The 17666-nt window shown below is 45.2% G+C and overlaps 1 protein-coding gene and 1 non-coding gene across 2 annotated transcripts in view; one reads left to right on the forward strand and one right to left on the reverse strand.

Annotated features, from left to right (window-relative positions):
- Positions 1-345: 345 nt before the first annotated feature.
- Positions 346-17666, reverse strand: part of LOC140485959 (large ribosomal subunit protein uL18m-like) — a 36562-nt gene continuing 19241 nt past the window's right edge. Inside the window, exon 2 of the mRNA XM_072584400.1 lies at positions 346-670. Within this exon, the coding sequence (XP_072440501.1) occupies positions 346-670 (325 nt within the window). The remainder of the gene's footprint in view (positions 671-17666) is intronic.
- Positions 12208-12279, forward strand: trnag-ucc (transfer RNA glycine (anticodon UCC)). Its single transcript has one exon. It is a non-coding gene; the product is annotated as a tRNA-Gly (tRNA).

The following is a 17666-nucleotide window of genomic DNA, read 5'->3' on the forward strand; positions in this document are numbered from 1 at the left end:
GACAGATGTTAGGGGTAGATTTTTTACGCAGCGGGTTGTGAATTCATGAAATGCCCTGCCAGTAGCAGTGGTGGACTCTCCCTCTTTATGGTCATTTAAGCAGGCACTGGACAAGCATATGGAGGTTATTGGGCTAGTGTAGGTTAGGTAGGCTTCGGTCGGCGCAACATCGAGGGCCGAAGGGCCTGGACTGCGCTGTATTTTTCTATGTTCTATGTTCTCATAAGGGTATTTGCTTCTCCAGAGTGTGACAGTCACTGAATAAATTTGAGGTGGTGGACAATTTTTTAGTCAGTAATGGTTTCAAGACAGTGGGCAGGACTGTGGAGTTGAGGCCGGATGCAATCAGCCACAATCCTGTTTAAGTGAATCACCCATCTTTCCTCCTAAACTAATCAGGACCCTCATTCTCTTAAAGTTCTCGGGACTTTCCGACTCTGCCCGGTATTCCCAAGGGATAGCCCGGAATTGGAGGTAGCCGATCCCGGCCTCAAGGCAGCGTTGAGCTAGCACACGGCCCACAGTCTCGGCTGCAGTGACGTCCCGGGTGCTGTCTCGGTGCTTCTTGATGGACCACTCTTGGGTCGAAGCTGAGATGACCACCTCGCCCTGACTGCTTGCTGTCTCCACACAGGCTGTGACGTGCCTCTGGCTCTTCCTGAAACGCAACCTGGCATCAAGCAGTAGAGAGACAGAAAAATCAATGACAAAGGAAATGAGAGATATCAGCAGCAAATCATTCTGTGAGGCACCACTTACCACAACTGCACTCCCCTACTCCAGCTCCAACACACTGGTATGCTTCCAAAAAAAATGTGGAAAACTTGCCCGAACGTGTCGAAATCAAATCAATGGTACGATCAAGACAAGTTCAGCGAATGGGCAAATGCAATTTGGTTTAATATATTTCAACGAGAGGTCCGGTAGCAAAAACAGGAAAAAAAATGAATGTTCATCAACTGAGAAAGGAGACGTTACACGAGCAGGGTGTCCCTCATACACGCAAGTCTTTGAAAGTCAGCGTTGCCGGAGCAGCAGGCAGTGAAGGTACGTTGGCTTTGATGGTGAGAGGATTGGATTACAGGAGCAGAGATGCCTTTCTACAATTGTACAGTGTGAGTCCATACCGTGGTGAATTGCGTGCAGTTTTGGGTTTCTTATCTGAGGAAGTACACAGGGTAGCACAAAGGAGGAATGCCTCCATCTACAGAGTGGAGAGCTTGTGGAAGTCTCTGCAGCAAAAAAAAACATTACATGAGGCTAAAACATCACATAGACAGAGTCAAAGGCATATACAGCACGGAAATAGACCCTTCGGTCCAACTCATCCAAGCCTATCAGATAATTCTAATACCATTTGCCAGTCTTTAGCCCATATGCCTCTAACTCCTTCCTATTCATATACCTATCCAAATGCATTTTAAATGTTGTAATTGTACCAGCCTCCACCACTTCCTCTGGCAGCTCATTCGATACACATACCACCCTCTGCATGAAAAAAGTTGCCCCTTAGGTTCCTTTTAAATCTTTTCCCTTTCCTCTAGTTTTGGACTTCCCTACCCTGAGAAAACACCCAGGCGATTCACCCTATCCATACCCCTCTTGATTTTAGAAACCTCCATATGTGTCAACCCTCCGCTCCAGGGAAAAAACATTCCTAACTCTTGTAAATCTTTTCTGCACCCTTCAACTTGAACAGCATCTTCCCTACTGCAGGGGGACCAGAATTGAACGCAGTATTCCAGAACTGGCCGAACCAATATCCTGTCCAGTCACAGCATGACATCCCTATACTCAATGCACTGACCAATAAAGGCAAGTGTATTAAATGCCTTCTTCACTACTTTATCTACTTGTGACTCCACTTTCAAGGAACTGAGTGAATCTGCACCCCCAGAACTTTGTTCAGCAACACTGCCAAGACTTTATCCTTAAGTGTCCAAGTCCTGTCCTAATTTGCCTGACCAAAAATGTAGTACCTCACATTTATCTAAACTAAATTCCATCTACCACTATTCAGTTCATTTGCCCAACTGATCAAGGTCCTGTTGTACTCTGGAGAAAGTGAGGACGGCAGATGCTGGAGATCAGAGTCAAGAGTGTGGTGCTGGAAAAGCACAGCAGGTCAGGCAGCATCCGCGGAGCAGGAGAATCAACTTTTTGAGCATAAGCTCTTCATCAGGAATGAGGCTTGTGGGTCGGGGCTGAGAGATAAATGGGAGGGGGGCTGGGGTTGGGAGGAGGTAGCTGGAAAAACGATAGGTGGATGAAGTTGAGGGAGGTGATAGGTTAGCGGGGGCAGTGATGGACGGTGCGGAGGGTGGTGCTGAGTTAGAGCCTTGGGACTGGGACTGGGACTGGTACTGGGTTGGGCGTGGGGGGGTGGGGGGGGAGGCACGGATGAGGAAACTGTTGAAATCCATGTTTATCCCGTGTGGTTGCAGGGTCCCAAGGCAGAATGAGGCATTCCTCCTCCAGGCTCTTGAGTAGTGTTTGGACAAATAAGCAGAAAAATAGCCACTAGGATACATGAACAACTAGCCACAAAAAGACACGACTCATTCTCACTAGTATCCTTACATACAGATGAGGAAGGACACCACTTCGACTGGGACAACACATCCATCCTAGGACAAGCCAAACAGAGACACCCATGAGAATTCCTCGAAGCATGGCATTCCAACCGGAACTCTATCAACACACACATTGACTTGGACCCCATTTACCATCCCCTGAGGAAAAAAACAGGAAATTACATCACCAACCCAAGGAAACTTGAAGACATAAATAGAAAGCGGGACGTAACACCAGCACTTCACCAGAGGCTCATTGATGATGTTACCCAGTATGGTGTCAGAATGTCTGAAAACAAACCTTCCAGCTCAGCGAGCAAACTTACATCCAGAACCTCAACCTGAGCTACAAATATTCTCAAACACACCTACTGACCATTCCTCCCCTACTTCCATCCAAATCATTTATATAAATGACAAAAAGCAATGGAGCCAGCTGATTCTTGCAGTACACTTCGGATCACAGGCCTCCAATCTGAATAACAACCCTCCAGCACCATCCTCTGTGTCTTCAAGCCAATTTTGTATCCAATTGGCTAGCTTTTCCTGGCTTCCATGTGATCTAACCATGCGAACCTGTCTACCATGCAGAACCTTGGCGAATGCCTTGCTTAAATCTGTATAGATAACATCTGCCTTCTTCAATCGTCTTTGTCACTTCATCAAAAACTCAATTAAGTTGGTGAGATACCATTTCTCATGCACAAAACCATGTTGAATATCCCTAATAAGTCCTTGGCTTTCCAAATGCACATAGATCCTATCCCTCACAATCCCCTCCAACAACTTACCCACCACTGACATCAGTTCCCTGGCTTTTGCTTACTACCTTTCTTAAATAAAGACACCACATTAGCCACCCTCCAATCTACTGGCACTTCATTCGTGGCTATCGATGATACAAATATATCAGCAAGGGACCCAAAAATCACTTCCCATACTTCTGAGGCGTTAGATAAAGATCTTGGGATTACAGGAATGAAATGGGATCAGGGAACCGGGTTGGCTGATCAGCCATGATCACATGGATTGTTAAAAGGGGTAAACAGCCTCCTCCTTTGCTTATACTGTATGTTTCTATGAACCCTGTGTGACCTTATTTCTGAGTCAATGCATGTGAACATGGCGCTACAGCTAGCAATTTGGAAAACAAGTAGTCCTTTGACCTTTTTATGAGTAGTAGTGAGTCCAGCCGTTAAACTGTCTTCCATTTTCTTCCACGCAATTTTGGTGAGATGGAATATTCCATCTAGTTTTGACATTCCTGATAAAGGGCTTACCCCCGGAACGTCGACTCTCCTGCTCCTCGGATGCTGCGTGACCTGCCATGTTTTTCCAGCGCCACACTTTTCGACTCTAGTTTTGAGGCACAGTCTCAGAATAAAAGGGAAGCATGAGGAGGAATTTCTTCTCTCAGAGGGGAGTGAATCTGCGGAACTCTTGACCACAGAGGGCGGTCGAGGCTGAGTCATTAATTATATTGAAGGCTGCGATGAGATTTTTAATCTGGAAGGGATCAAAGATTATAAAGAAAGACAGGAAGTGGAGTTGATAATTGCCAAATCAGCCATGACCCCATCGGACAAAAGAGTACATTCAATTGGCTGACCTCTGTTCCAACATCATATGGACTGTCAGGTAGATACTGCGGTTACTCAGGGAACACAGCAACTAACGTGCAGACAGCAAGAACTGACTAACAGCACTGTGATATCGGGCTGATTGCCTGTTTTCACCAACTGGACACAAGTTTTAAAGATTCAGATTGGCATTCACAGTGCTTCTTCCAAGGAGGTCACGAAATCTTTAATATGGGCTTCAGACAGCAATCAGCCAGTTAGATGTCACAGAGGGACACAGTCTGGCACTCCCTCAGCACTGACCCTCCAACAGTGTGCTACTCCAGTACAACAGTTCTCACATCAGCCCAGATACCAATGGTTAGATTTCTGCTCTCAAGTCTAACCCAGAATCTCGGAAGTCTGAGACAAGAGGACTATTCACTGAAGAATTTTCACATTCACTCGGTCAGAGGCAGAACTCAGGGACAAAGAGCTGACAGCCACTGGCAATGGAAACGGGAAATTGGCAGAAACTGACACAGCAGTGAACCTGCACAGTTACTGCCTTTGCTGTTTGAATTCGTGAATCACTGGACATTGGAATACATCTGGGAAAACAAACAAGTGAAATTCACAACTAATCTTGGAGGAACCTGTTTGGGAGAGGGGACAGCACAGAAACAGGTACGTGGATATTTTAAGCATGACCTTACAGTAAATCTGCAGTTGTGTGTAGAGTTGGTGTTTTATTATGTTTTTTTGAGATATGTCTCTTGATTAAACTTAAAATATAAGCCACAAGTATTAATTTAACCTGGTGCAGTGTTTTGTAGAGGAATAAGACAGTGCTATTTTCTGTGCCTGTCGACTAAAAGCAAAAATGGCCTTTAGTGGAGTGATATGCTCTTCTTGTCGGATGTAGGAGTTCAGGGAGAGTTTAAGGGTTACTGAGGACTATATCTGCAATATATGCCGTTGATTACGAATCCTTTCAAATTGAATGGATCGGTTGGAGAGACAGTTCGAGGTAATGAGGAATTTACAAGAGCAGGGAGACATGATGGATGGCAGTTATAGGAAGAGGGAAAAGATGCAGATACAGTCACATAGATTGGTTAACTCCAGGAAAGGTAAGAGAGGTAGACAGTAAGTGCAGGAGTCTTCTGTGGCTATCCCCATTTCAAATAAGTATGCTGTTTTGGAACATGTGGGGTTGATGGATTCTCAGGGAAACGTAGCAAACAGCCAAGATTCTGGTATTGAGACCAGTTCTAATGCAATGACAGGTACATCAGGTTCCAAGAGATCGATTGAATTTGAGGACTGTCTAGAATTTGAGGACAGATGGTCCTGTGGCCAGCAGCATAAAATCAGAATGGTGTGTTGCATTCCTGGTGCCAGAGTCAAGAATGTCTCAGAGGGGATGCAGAATGTTCTCAAGTGGAAGAGGGGCCAGCAGGAGGTCATTGGAACCAATGACATAGGAAGGGAAAAGGTTGAGATTCTGAAAGGAGATTACAGGGAGTTAGGCAGGAATTTAAAAAGGAGGCCCATGAGAGTACTAATATCTGGATTACTCCTGGTGCTATGAGCTAGTGAGGGCAGGAATAGGAGGACAGAGCAGATGAATGCATGGCTGAGGAGCAGGTGCACGGGAGAAGGATTCAAAATTTTGGATCATTGGAAGCTCTTTTGGGGTAGAGGTGACCTGCACAAGAAGGATGGATTGTACCTAAATTGGAAGAGGACTAATATACTGGCAGGGAGATTTGTTAGAGCTGCTTGGGAAGATTTAAACTAGTATGATGGGGGTGTGGGACCCAGGGCGATAGTGAGGAAAGAGATCAATCTGAGACTGGTTCAGTTGAGAACAAAGGCGAGTCAAACAGTAAGGGCAGGCAGGAACAAAGCAGAGAACAGAGTAGGACTGATAAATTAAACTGCATTTATTTCAATGCAAGAGGCCTAACAGGGAAGGCAGATGAACTGAGGGCATGGGTAGGAACGTGAGACTGGGATATATTAACAATTAGATACACATAGCTCAGGGATGGACAGAACTGGCTGCTTAATGTTCCAGGATACAAATGCTAGGAAGGATAGAAAGGGAGGCAACAGAGGAGGGGGAGTGGCGTTTTTGATAAGGGATAGCATTACTGCTGTACTGAGGGAGGATATTCCCGAAAATACATCCAGGGAAGTTATTTGGGTGGAACTAAAATAAGAAAGGGCTTGTTGTGCTTGTATTAGAGACTCCCTCATAGCCAGAGGGAAATTGAGAAACAAATTTGTAAGGAGATCTCAGAACTAGAGCATATAAGCTTAGGGTGAGAGGGGAAGACATAAAAGAGACCTAAGTGGCAACTTTTTCACACAGAGGGTGGTGCGTGTATGAAATGAGCTGCCAGAGGAAGTGATGGAGGCTGGTACAATTACAACGCCTGTCCCGGATACCACACCCCGCCCGGAGACTGAGCCCCGTCGACCCTGACACCTTGAACTGGTCACTAGCCCCGCCCCTGACCGCTAAGCCGGAAGCTGGCCTTCACGGCAATGACGGAACCGTCGCAGTGGGCAGGGCTTCCGTTCGTATCCTTCATTTGATTGGCGTTTGGATGAAGTCCCATCTCCAATCCACACACCATCCCCTTCCCTCACAACTATCCTCCAATCTGTCCCCATTCCACACATCATCCTCAATCTCTCATAACTGGCCTCATCCCCTGCTGTTATTAGACTGCTGCAAGGACCCCTCTCAGTTAAAATAATGTTGATATTGCTGTTCTTGAAACTGCTTTGTGCACCTTCTGTGCAGTGTAACCTGTATGCCTGGCTCTGCCCAGACACCCTCTGATCTATATGTCCTTGCTTGTTATGATCTGTTTGTTCTGCTCACAAAACAAAGCTGCACTTAGATTACGACAAAAAATACTGCAGGAGGCTGGAGGACACAGCAAGCAAAGCAGCATCAGGAGGTCTTGAAGAAGAGTTATACCCGAAACATCGACATCTCCACCTCCTGATGCTGCCTGGCTTGCTGTGTTCTTCGAGCCTCCTGCTTGTTTATTTCACTCTACTTGGGTACACGTGACTACAATAAATCAAGATGTGGAGGCACATTCTCTCCCAGTCAGGGAACACTTCAGCAGTCAGGGACATCCGGCCTCAGATCTTCAGGGGACTGTCCTCCAAGGCCGACTTCGGGATACGCAACATTGCACTGTGGCCGGTCAGAGGCTCATACAAGTTTGGTACCCATGAGGATAGCTTCAACCAGGATTTTGGGTTCATGCCACACGACAGGGGAGCGCACTACACAATACCCACACACTGTTACATACTCACATGGACCCTATCATACACACACATACACCACCCACACTCACACCCATGTACACACTCTCTCACAGGCTTATTCTCCGTCATACTCATGCACACACTCTACCAAGAATGCGCACACGCAAACACACCCTCTCACAAGCATTAACACTTACATGCACACACTCACAGTCTTTACCCATATAAAATCATTCAGAGTCTCTGAGACTTACATGCACGCACACACTCATATAAGTCTATGGGGTGATTTTGCGTTTACAGTATTGTAATTGCAGATAGATTCTATTTTGTTCAAAAAGCACACAATTTGCAAGCAGTCAATGCAAGCAGTCAATCCATGTAACATTTTACAAATTCCTACTTTGGAAATAGAACCAGTCTGGCTCAAGATTAAGATACAGACAGGCTCTAACTTCACACAGTTAATGCATTGTCTGAGCTGAAATGTCATCTCTTTTCTAATAAAGCCTGAAGTTATCTCAAGCATGTGACTTGAAAGAAGTTCTGGGATTTACATATTAATGAACTGAAACCTGCAGCCCATTCTAAAAGATGAAGGACGTAACAGCAATCTAGGTTTGTTCAACATATTTCAGTTGCATGACACTGTGATCTTTTTCTATAAAGTCTGTGTCTTATAGTCCTGCTCCACAGCTCCCTCATGAAGGAGCAGTGCTGTGAATGCTGGTACTTCCAAATAAACCTGTTGGACTACAACCTGGTGCCGTGTGATTTTTAACAATCTCCATCCCCTGTCTTCATCCTCCACACTATCACATATTTCATATCGACCCCATCCCTACACTGTTCCAAACCTCCAACACCATCCTCATTCCACACACCATGTCCATCATTACTCTCACTTTCCCACACCATTTCTCTCATCCCATTGGACAATCTCCACGTCAAGCAACACATTCATCCCAACTATTAGCCCCCATCGAATTGGCCATTCCCCTCATCCAAGGTAACTGTCTATAATTTTCAGTGAGGCCCCACATCATCTATCTACTCAGCATTGTGTTCTGGCTCAGATTCCTCAACTTCTCCTCATATGACAACCCAGAACCATTCTTGTAGACCTTCTCTGTCACTTCCTTGGGTAACACATCCCTCCTTTGACACAGGGCTCATAGCTGCTCACAATGTAGAAAATGCCGTCTGACCAGAACTTCGTACAGCCTCAACAGTTCACTTCTGCTCTTGTATTCTAGTCGATTCAAAACAAATGCAAACACTGCATTTGCCTTCCTAACTGTTCACTGAATCCACTTGATACCTCAAAAGGTTTCTGAATTAAAACTCTGAAATACAGTATCCACATCCTTCATCCTGTGTCCTACTGCCCACCTCACCATCACTGCTATGTTATTGGCGAGTTTCCATGATCATCACCAAACCTCCTCTGCACTATCTCCCACATCCTATTGGCCATTCCCAGAATCCAACATTACTGGCATCCCAATGGTCAGTTACCATGGCCATCATAGCACTCCATACCTAACCCACCATCACTCTAAACCCAGCATGCACATCTCCATGTCCAGTCTCCATGTACATTATCACTCTCTTTCTCACATATACCTCACCAACATTCCCATCCTATTGACATTCATGCCATCATTCCTCTGCCTGACCGCCCACATCATCACACCAACACCAATGGCTAATCACCATGTCCATTATTACTCTGACAGCTCACCATTGTTGCAAGCCCAGTCACTCATCTCCGGAGGCAGCATCATTCTGTCTTCTGTGATGATACTATGGCTTTATGTATTGTATTATGACATGGTGGTGAACTCCTCTGTTAATTAAACGAAACACCCAAAAAAGTTCACCTCACCTCATAATCTGTTAAAATATGAGTAATAGAGAACATCCAAATTCCACTATTTAGAGAAAATAACATTAATTTATTCCTTATCTCTAAAAGTGAACATTAAACAACAATTCACAACTCTAAGCTCCTTCCTCCCTCTCTTAACTGCTTATTGTCTGCCTACAATTCTGTAACAATGAACTCTTCCAATAAAAAAAATATTAATATTACATCAATTTAGTTTCAAAACCATATAGTGGCTGTCGTCTCCGGTGTCTGTTTTCTTTTGGCTGAAGATCTCTCTGGGTTGCTTTCTGCCTTTTAATGTGAAGATATTTCATGTGAAGATGATACCTCTGACAGAGAGTGTTTTTGAATGGCAGTCTTTCTTGATAGCAGTTACTCTCTCAATAACAGTTGCTCTGTCAGACTTTCTAAAAGCCGGCTTTTTTTTTAATACCCCAACATCAGATCGTCTCACTGGTTGTATGTTTGCAAAAACAATAAATACAAACGCGATTGGTTTTTAGTATCCTGGGGCATAATTCAAAATGATTGGTTCAGTTTGAATCCTTGTCAAAGCAGCAACCAACTCATGTATCCATTTCACAGCCAAATTATACAGATTTTGAAATTTCCAATACTCTCTGAAACTGCCATCTCGTCACCACTGGTGCGTGTCAGCTCTCAGTTCAGAACAGCATTTACTCTGTCTTAAACTTCAACTTCATAACACCTCCCCCCCCGTTAAGAAAAAGATGGACCATCATAATGAAACAACTACTTCATCTTTTTTCTAATTCTTAAATCCCATTACAATAAAATACATAAGACATTAATTTAAGATCATATTAAATTTCTGCACACATATACATAACATAAGGTATCTGTCCAATCTTAGTTGTAATTTATCTGTTGAATTCACAGTAACACGTGCCGTCAGATGAAATTCCTTGATGGCCTTTGTCTTTGCGATCCTTGAGGTCAACCTTCCATGACAGATTTTATGCCCCAAAAGCATCACCTCGGTTTTCGCAAATACTGTTTTCTTAACATTTATTACGGTTTTATTTCTCTTAATTGTTCAAAGAGCTCTGCCAACTGTACCATGTGATCTTTCCATGACTCCCTAAACATCAATATATCATCCAGATAAACTGCACAGTTTGTTAACTCAGCCACGACTCTGTTCATAAATCTTTGGGATGTGGCTGGTGTGTTCTTCATTCCACTTTGAATTGATATAGCCCATTTGGAATGACAAACGCAGAAACCTCTTTCACTTTCTCTGATAAAGGTACCTGTCAATAACCACACAGTAAGTCCAACTTTCTGATGTAACTAGTTTATCCAACCATCACCCTACAGTCCTCCAATCTTGTATGAGTCTGATTTTGTTACGGCATTGATCTTCCAATAGTCCACACAAAACCATTGAGTCTTGTCAGGTTTGGGAACTATCACGATCGGCGAACTCCACTTGCTCTGACTCAGTTCGAAGATATCTGCGTTAAGCATGACATCCACTTCCTTCTGGACCTGTGTGGCTTTGAAATGAAGAAGTCTGCAGGGGTGTTATTTTATGCATCAGCATTCCCAACTTCCAGCTCATGCACAACAGTATTAGTCCTCCTCATCTTATTCCTGTATATGTTGTCATGCTGCTGTACCAATCATTTCAACTGGATTCTTTGCTCCTGAGACAGAGAGTTCATTAACCTATCCCACTCCTCAAGGACTTCCTCACTGAGACAATGAAATGTCCCCCCTACCTCCACGTGGATTGGATACACAGACGGGGAGTGTGAGGAGCGTTTAGAGACAGCCTGCAAAACCTCGCTCCTGTAGGAGCCCAAGGGTCTCGCGTGTTGGGGAAATGGCTCAATCATAATATAGGAGGCCTGCGGAGGCTCTCTCTGTGGATGGGCACCGTTTCGCTGAGTACCTGAGGGTAGTGCATGGGTGGACTGCTACAAGAGGGGCTGTGATCCAATAATCCCTTGTCGAGTGACCCTGCTCTCTGTGTCCCCTGCATTGATCGGTATTCCTGCCCCGACATTACTGTGCCTGGCTACGACTTCCTCCCAGTCTAATGGTTCCTCTGTTTTTGCCGTTTTTGTTTTCTAAGAAAACTCTTGAGGAGTTTTATAAACTGAAAGAACTGCAGAATTATGTGGGGCATGGATAGGATAAATAGACAAAGTCTTTTCCCTGGGGTTGGGGAGTCCAGAACTAGAGGGCATAGGTTTAGTGTGAGAGGCGAAAGATATAAAAGCGACCAAAGGGTCAACGCTTTCATCCAGAGGGTGGTACGTGTGTGGAATGAGCTGCCAGAGGAAGTGGCGGAGGCTGGTACAATTGCAACATTTTCCAGGCATTTGGATGGGTATATGAATAGGAAGGGTTTGGAAGGATATGGGCCGGGTGCTGGCAGGTGGGACTAGATTGGGTTGGGATATCTGGTCGGCATGGGCAGGTTGGACCGAAGGGTCTGTTTCCGAGCTGTACATCTCTATCTCGATGACTATGTCTACGCTGTAAATCAGAAACCAAACCCGAAGTCGGTGGTAAAGCTGTATGAAGAGAAATCAGAGTTCACGTTTCGGTCCGGTGAACCTTTCTGAGAACTTGACAAGTTTTAATTGTGTGATCGTTCCAGGGTTGCCCTGGGATTTTCGTGCTATTTCTGTTATTGATTGATTTCAGATGATGAGAAATCCGAAATGCTGCTTTGTGTGTATTAAGAAGTGAGGCGGGGCATCAGGAGACCGATCCACTCAGTAAAACTCGGTCTTTGATGACTTCTCAATTCTAATATTTCACTGCAAAATTTCCAACAAAACAACAACGAAATTTCGAGTCAAGAACTATTATGGCACATCAGCTGATTTCTAGAGCGCTTCAGCCTGTAGCGATGGTGGTATAGTGGTGAGCATAGCTGCCTTCCAAGCAGTTGACCCGGGTTCGATTCCCGGCCATCGCAAGCAGTGCATTTTAACACCACTCCACAACCAAAAGAGCCGATCGATTCAGTGGGAATGAAACACCTCCGTCTGCACATCACATTGAGTCTGCCAGACCTCTGGAGTGCAGACACAACTTTGAAGTTGAGGATGTCCCCAGGAGGATTAAGGAGTCAAGTCGAGCACGGTTCAAAGAAACACGAGTCATGTCAGAATTCCTTGGTTTTCCATCTTATTTCGAAAGAAATGTTTCCGGATTTCACTCATTTCAACATTACTCTCATTTTGTTTTTTGTGAACTACAGCCTAATATCAAGTGAAATGTGGGTGGACAGTTCACAAATATCCAAACAACGTTATTTCTCATATCGAATCGGTAATGTTATTGTTTTAGGTGCAGGTCAGAAATAGGAGGAGTGGACACCAGCTGCTTTTATATTTCCAGTATGAGAAAATGATTCGATAAAACTCTGAGAGATGATAGAAGTGACCACACAGTGAGTGAAAGTTTAATCCAGGATAAAGTTAAAAATCACACAACACCAGATTACAGTCCAACAGCTTTACTTGGAAGCACTAGTTTTAGGAGTGCTCCGAAAGCTACTTGGACGATAACCTGGTATTGTGTGATTTTGAACTTTGTCCTCCCCAGTCCACCACAGGCTCCTCCACGTCATCATCCGATATAGTCATCATGGATTTGTTAAGGGAAGGTAGTGTCTGATGAAGGTGACTGATTTTCTTTGAAGGATAAAGAATGGATGGAGTGTATCCGATGTAGATCAACCTGATGATAAGAAGGACCATAAGACGCAGTATTTATAGCAAAAGGATTACAGTTTAATGCAGCTGAAATGATATATTAAACACATTTAGGTTAAGCCTTTCATCTTTTATAATGGGTTTACTAGTTTCCGTTCTTTAATATAAGAACCTCAGAACCTTTTCAAAGTTACGTTGTCGAGATAACTTCAGGTTGTCTAACAAGAGATGCCATCTCAGCTCAGACAATGCATTAAAGGTGTGAGGTTAAAGTCTGTCTGTGTCCCAATCTTGAGTCAGACTGGTTCTAGCCTCCCAGTCGGAGAGCACTTCAGCGCTCTGTGCCTTTCGGTCTCGGACCCCTGGGTGACAATCCTGCAAGGCAGACTATGGGACAGCCAACAATGCAAAGTGGCCAAGCAGAGGCTGATAGTCAAGTTCGGTACCCATGGGGATGACTTTAACTGGGCACTTTGGTTCATGTCACACGACACGTGACAACACTGCACTGTATACTATTTCACGGACACTACACAAGTACACGCACACACACAAAAGCACACTCCTACCGACCCACACACACATGCATACCCTCTCTCAAACACAAGCTCTCTCTCATAAACTCACTCAAACACTTCCACATTCACAGCCACTCACGCACATTCTCACAAATTGATACCCCAGTACACTCACACACATGCACCTACACACACTCTCACACACCCGCATATCCCTACATGCATACACGCACACACAGACACACACACACACAGCCACACACACCCACACATGCACCCACACACACACACATGCATGCACCCACACACGCAGACACACACACACACAGGACACACACCCACACATGCACCCACACACACACGCATGCACCCACACACGCAGACACATACACACACACACATATACACACACACACACACACACACACACGATCCCTCCCCACACACACAAAGATTCCGGGTTCTCACGACTCTCAGCTGGAGACTATCATTGCCTGCAGACCCGACCTTCATCCCCCCACCACACCATGAAGGGTAACACTTGTTCATGCCCTTACACAGCCGTCTGTGCCCTCCCTTGACCCCGTCCTTTCCATCTTGCCCACCGCCCCTCCATGACGCTCTACCTCCTTCCTGCGCAGGGTTGCTCTGACAATGTCAATTTCACCTCCTTTGTCAATTTCACTTCCTATGTCAATTTCACCGCAATACGTTTTCTTGTTCCCCTCACGAACCGGGATCACCCTACGCTGTGCTTGCTGACCCCACCCCCTACGTTTGCCCTCCCGGATAGCGCTTTGTGTTTCGTTGGACCCCCGGGAGTAGCTGCGGACGTTCTGCTTAAACCTGAGCGGATAACACTGTTCTGCTCGGAGACAGGGAGGTCTGCAGATGCTGGAGCCCGAAACATCGATTTCCCTGCTGTGCGTTTCCAGCAACACACTCTCGACACTGTTCTGCCACGACCCTGTCTCGGTTCCACACAATCCCATTCATCATTAAGACGCCACGGCATCCCAAGGACTTGGGACCCATGGGAACTAAATGATGACAGCGGCCTCAGCACTCTGCACCCCCTGACCTTGGAAAGCCCATCTTGGTTCAGGTTACCTATCTAGGGCAGGGAGGGTTTTGCGTGCACTGCCTTCCCACATCAGTAGAAGCGACCTTCACTAAACAGCTGCCCATGACTACCCCTTGCTGTGAAGTTAAACATCACACAACACCAGGTTATAGTCCAACAGATTTAATTGGAAGCTCTAGATTTCGGACAACCACCTGATGAAGGAACAGCGCTCCGAAAGCTAGTGCTTCCAATTAAACCTGTTGGTCTATAACCTGGTGTTGTGTGATTTTTAACTTTCTATACCCCAGTCCAACACTGGCATCTCCAAATCATGCCCTCCTGTGAAAACCCCTTACTGCTGACTGACACCTCCCCCTCTTCTACAAAGTAAAAGAGAAACCTGCAAATCTATCAACGGGATCGAACTTCAAATTAATACATATTCCTCGAGAGGGTTCTGCTTCCCGAACTGTTACCCGGAATTCCCTCCTCTCCACAATTACTGCAGCGTGGCCTCAGTCTAATGGTTCCTCTGTTTTTGCCGTTTTTGTTTTCTAAGAAAACTCTTGAGAAGTTTTAGAAACTGAAAGAACTGCAGAATTATGTGGGGCATGGATAGGATAAATAGACAAAGTCTTTTCCCTGGGGTCGGGGAGTCCAGAACGAGAGGGCATAGGTTTAGTGTGAGAGGCGAAAGATATAAAAGCGACCAAAGGGTCAACGCTTTCATCCAGAGGGTGGTACGTGTGTGGAATGAGCTGCCAGAGGAAGTGGCGGAGGCTGGTACCATTGCAACATTTTCCAGGCATTTGGATGGGTATATGAATAGGAAGGGTTTGGAAGGATATGGGCCGGGTGCTGGCAGGTGGGACTAGATTGGGTTGGGATATCTGGTCGGCATGGGCAGGTTGGACCGAAGGGTCTGTTTCCGAGCTGTACATCTCTATCTCGATGTCTATGTCTACGCTGTAAATCAGAAACCAAACCCGAAGTCGGTGGTAAAGCTGTATGAAGAGAAATCAGAGTTCACGTTTCGGTCCGGTGAACCTTTCTGAGAACTTGACAAGTTTTAATTGTGTGATCGTTCCAGGGTTGCCCTGGGATTTTCGTGCTATTTCTGTTATTGATTGATTTCAGATGATGAGAAATCCGAAATGCTGCTTTGTGTGTATTAAAAAGTGAGGCGGGGCATCAGGAGACCGATCCACTCAGTAAAACTCGGTCTTTGATGACTTCTCAATTCTAATATTTCACTGCAAAATTTCCAACAAAACAACAACGAAATTTAGAGTCAAGAACTATTATGGCACATCAGCTGATTTCTTGGGCGCTGCTGGCTGTCGCGATGGTGGTATAGTGGTGAGCATAGCTGTTTTCCAAGCAGTTGATTTGGGTTCAATTCCCCGCTATCGCATGCTCTGAGCTTTGAACCACTCAACAATAATAAACAAAAAGAGCCAGTGCATTCAGTGGCAATTAAACACTTCCATCTCTACGTGACATTGAGGCCGCCTGCATCTTCTGAGATAGACAATTTTGGCCAAGTACCTGCCGCGTACATGGTGGGTGTGTCCCCACGTGCAATGGTGGTACCTGTGTTGACACTCTGACACATCTTGCAGCAGCTGCCCTGACAGGGTTATATGGTGTCATGGTCAATGTGGTCCTGAAGGCTAGGCAGTTTGCTGTGAACAATGATCTGTTTCAGGTTTGGTGGCGATCTAAAGCTGAGCAGTGGAGGCAGAGGGAAGGTCTTGGCGAGGTGCGCATCCTCAGCGACAATGTGTTGCAGTCTGCGAAGAACATGGTGCAGTCTTTTGTTTCTGACCTGCACCATCCAACACAAGGGCAACAATTATTGTCTGTTCTCTCATTCTCTCTGATCAGGGAACTTCATTGTTCCACAAGTTAGTGACCACTACTGGCCACAAGTGGGAATTCCAACCAACCCGCAGAAATACTCAAGAGTCTGTCCGGGTGAATGAAGTGAGCAAAACAGATTCTGTCTGTGCACGACACAATCAGATTGGTGTACATTTCAATTAAAAAATAAAATTACCGATTCGATGCAATAAATAATGTTCTTTGGATATTTGTGAACTTCCCACCCACATTTCACTTGATATTAAGCTGTATTTCACAAAAAAACCTGAGAGTTATGTTGAAAGGAGTGAAATCCGGAAACATTTCTTTTGAAATAAAATGAAAAACCAAGGAATGCTGCCCTGACTCCAGTCTATTTGAACCATGTATTGACCTGACTCCTGAATCCGCTCGGGCGCAACATCAACTTCAAAATTGTGGTTTCACTACAAAGGTCTGGCAGATGGAAGTGTTTAATTACCACTGAATGCACCGGCTCTTTTTGTGTTTTATTGTTGAGTGGTTTAAAGTTGGCAGCTTGCGATGGCTGGCAATTGAACCCAAGGCAACTTCTTGGAAGGCAACTCTGTTCACCACTATACCACCATCACAACAGCCCACAACGCCCGACAAATCAGCTGATGTACAATAATAGTTCTTGACTCTAAATTTTGTTGTAGTTTGGTTCGAAATTTTGCAGCGAAATGGTAGAATTGAGATTTACTGTGAGGGTTGGTCTCATGATGCCCCGCCTCACTTACACACAAAACAGCATTTCGGATTTCTCATCATCTGAAATCAATCAATAACGAAATTAGCAAGAAAATCTAAGGGCAACCGTGAAACCATCACACAATTAAAACTTTTGAAATTCTCAGAAACTTGGCAGAACAGTGTTGAGAGTGTGCTGCTGGAAACGCACAGCAGGGAAATCGATGTTTCGGGCTCCAGCATCTGCAGACCTCCCTGTCTCCGAGCAGAACAGTGTTATCCGCTCAGGTTTAAGCAGAACGTCCGCAGCTACTCCCGCGGGTCGAACGAAACACAAAGCGCTATCCGGGAGGGCACACGTAGGGGGTGGGGTCAGCAAGCACAGAGTAGGGTGATCCCGGTTCGTGAGGGGAAAAAGAAAACGTAGTGCGGTGAAATTAACATAGGAAGTGAAATTGACATTGTCAGAGCAACCCAGCGCAGGAAG

The sequence above is a fragment of the Chiloscyllium punctatum genome, chromosome 15, assembly GCF_047496795.1.
Source record: "Chiloscyllium punctatum isolate Juve2018m chromosome 15, sChiPun1.3, whole genome shotgun sequence".
Classification (NCBI taxonomy): domain Eukaryota; kingdom Metazoa; phylum Chordata; class Chondrichthyes; order Orectolobiformes; family Hemiscylliidae; genus Chiloscyllium; species Chiloscyllium punctatum.